The sequence below is a fragment of the Rhinopithecus bieti genome, unplaced genomic scaffold (assembly GCF_001698545.2).
Source record: "Rhinopithecus bieti isolate Rb0 unplaced genomic scaffold, ASM169854v2 scaffold_13130, whole genome shotgun sequence".
NCBI classification, from domain to species: domain Eukaryota; kingdom Metazoa; phylum Chordata; class Mammalia; order Primates; family Cercopithecidae; genus Rhinopithecus; species Rhinopithecus bieti.
Genome location: NW_016807302.1, coordinates 180,654 through 183,065, shown reverse-complemented (window position 1 = coordinate 183,065; position 2,412 = coordinate 180,654). Strand labels below are relative to the sequence as shown.

Genomic DNA, 2,412 nt, shown 5'->3' with positions numbered 1-2,412 from the left:
GCTCTGTCCCCCCGGCTGGGGGGCGGTGGCTCAATCTTGGCTCACTGCAAGCTCTGCCTCCCAGGTTCACGCCATTCTCCTGCGTCAGCCTTGCAGGTAACTGGGACTACAGGCACCCGCCACCACGCCCGGCTGATTTTTTTGTAATTTTATTAGAGACGGGGTTTCACCGTGTTAGCCAGGATGGTCTTGATCTCTTGACCTTGTGATCTGCCTGCCTCGGCCTCCCAAAATGCTGGGATTACAGGCTTGAGTCACCGCACTTGGCCTAATTTTTTGTATTTTTAATAGAGATGGGTTTTCGCCATGTTGGCCAGGCTGATCTCGAACTCCTGGCCTCAAGTGATCTGCCCACCTTGGCCTCTCAAAGTGTTGGGATTACAGGGTGAGCCACCGCGCCTGGCCTCCTTTTTGTTTTTTATAATGGAAGAGCAGTTCAGCATCCCCTCTTCCCCAAGAAGGGCTTTCTTCACATCTGCAAGCCAGAGCCGCAGGGAGGTGGGCTTGAGTTGTCCTAGAGGTGGTCTTTCAGGCTGGGGGATTGCTGTCCCCGCCATCCATCCCCTCACTCTCAGTTCCCTCCTTCAGTCATTCCCTGTCCTCTACCCCAAAGCAGGGGTTGGAGGGGTGGCATTTGAAAACCTTTTGTGATCCTTTGAGTCCTCAGGGGGAAATCTCAGGAATGTTATAAAAGCCTTCCAAGTCCAGGTGTTGACATATCCTTTCCCTTGCCCTTGGGCCCTCAGCTGGCTCCCCAGCCAGCCTCACTCAGCCTCATGCTTGCCTAGCCCTGGGAGAGGAGCGTTGGGGAGATGGAGGTAGAAGGTCTCCCACCCAGCTCCCGGCTAACTCCCAACTCCCCGCCTCTCTTCCTCTAGATACTACTACCAAAGAGGTATCCTGGCCAAAGTGGAAGGGCAGAGGCTGGTGTACCAGTTTAAGGAGATGCCCAAGGACCTGGTGGTCATTGAAGATGAGGACGAGAGCAGCGAAGCCACAGCAGCCCCTCCTCAGGCCTCCACGGCCTCTGTGGCCTCCGCCAGTACCACCCGGAGAACCAGCTCCAGGGTCTCATCCAGATCTGCCCCCCAGGTCAAGGGCAGCTCTTCTTGGGAGAAGCCAAAAATTCAGCATGTCGGTCTCCAGCCATCTGCGAGTCTGGAATTGGGACTGTCGCTAGACGAGGAGATCCCCACTACCTCCACCATGCTTGTCTCTCCAGTAGAGGGCCAGGTCAAGCTCACCAAAGCTGTGAGGTAAAGGCACCCAGGTTGCGTGAGTCTTCACATAGTACATCATGTTGGGGTTCAGTTTTCTTTCTTTTTTTTTTTTTTTTTTGAGATGGAGTCTCGCTCTGTCACCCAGGCTGGAGTGCAGTGGCGTGATGTCTGCTCATTGCAACCTCCGCCTCTCGGGTTCAAATGATTCTCCTGCTTCAGCCTCCCGAGTAGCTGGGATTACAGGTACCCACCACCACACCCAGCGAATTGTTGTATTTTTAGTAAAGACGGGGTTTCACCATGTTGACCAGGCTGGTCTCAAACTCCTGACCTCAAGTGATCAACCTGCCTTGGCCTCCTAAAGTGCTGAGATTACAGGTGTGAGCCACTGCACCCGCCAGGGCTCAGTTTTCAACTTCTTGCCAAGCTCTGCTCTGTCTCCAGGCTCATGGGATCCTCCCAGAGCCATGGAGAAGCCAGTAGGGCACTTGTTGGTCAAGAGAGAAAGTCACTTGCCTGAGGTCACACATCCGGGGGCTTACATGAGAGCAGCTCCCCAGGGAGCCACCAGGGCCTCCGTGTCCTGGCCCATCCTCCTAAACCTCCTCCATTCTAGAAAAGAAGCAACAGAGAATGTTTTAGAGTCGCCTGCTGTGAACCCCTTGGGACCTCCAGGCGTACCCGGCAAGCTCTCACTACTTCTCATCCCCACTAAGGGGCCTCCGATTTTCCCTGAGAAGGTTGGACTTGTTGGGTTATGTGTATGGACCTCCCACCACGCTGGCGCGGGTCAGTGAGACACCCTTTTGAGGAGGGCAGGCAGTAGAGTGGAATGGTGAGGAAGATGAGCTCTGGGGTCACAAGGCCTGCTGTGTAGTGCTTACTCACCTATGTACACTCGCTGTGTAAGCACTAGAGCAGGAGGGACTCACATCGAGGCCTTGTGAGACCCCAGCATCCCCACTTGGAAGAAATCAAAGGATAACAAAGGTATGGCTGGTCTTGGAGCAAGTTATTAATATATAACCTCTCTGTGCTTCACTTTCCTCAATCTGTAAAATCAGATTGTTCTTATTCCACTTGTGAGCTGTTTTCAGGATTGAGTGAAATGCCACATGTCAATCACTTAGAATGATCCCTGACCTATAAACCTATATACTAAGTACTTTTTTTTTTTTTTTTTTTTTTTTTT

The 2,412-nt window shown here is 52.7% G+C and overlaps 1 protein-coding gene across 3 annotated transcripts in view; it reads left to right on the top strand.

Annotated features, from left to right (window-relative positions):
- The window catches only part of ELF4 (E74 like ETS transcription factor 4), a 49,048-nt gene that overhangs the window by 43,193 nt on the left and 3,443 nt on the right, over positions 1-2,412 (top strand). For all 3 annotated transcript variants that reach the window (XM_017881116.1, XM_017881117.1, XM_017881118.1), the window contains one exon: positions 879-1,256. In XM_017881116.1, the coding sequence (XP_017736605.1) occupies positions 879-1,256 (378 nt within the window). The remainder of the gene's footprint in view (positions 1-878; positions 1,257-2,412) is intronic.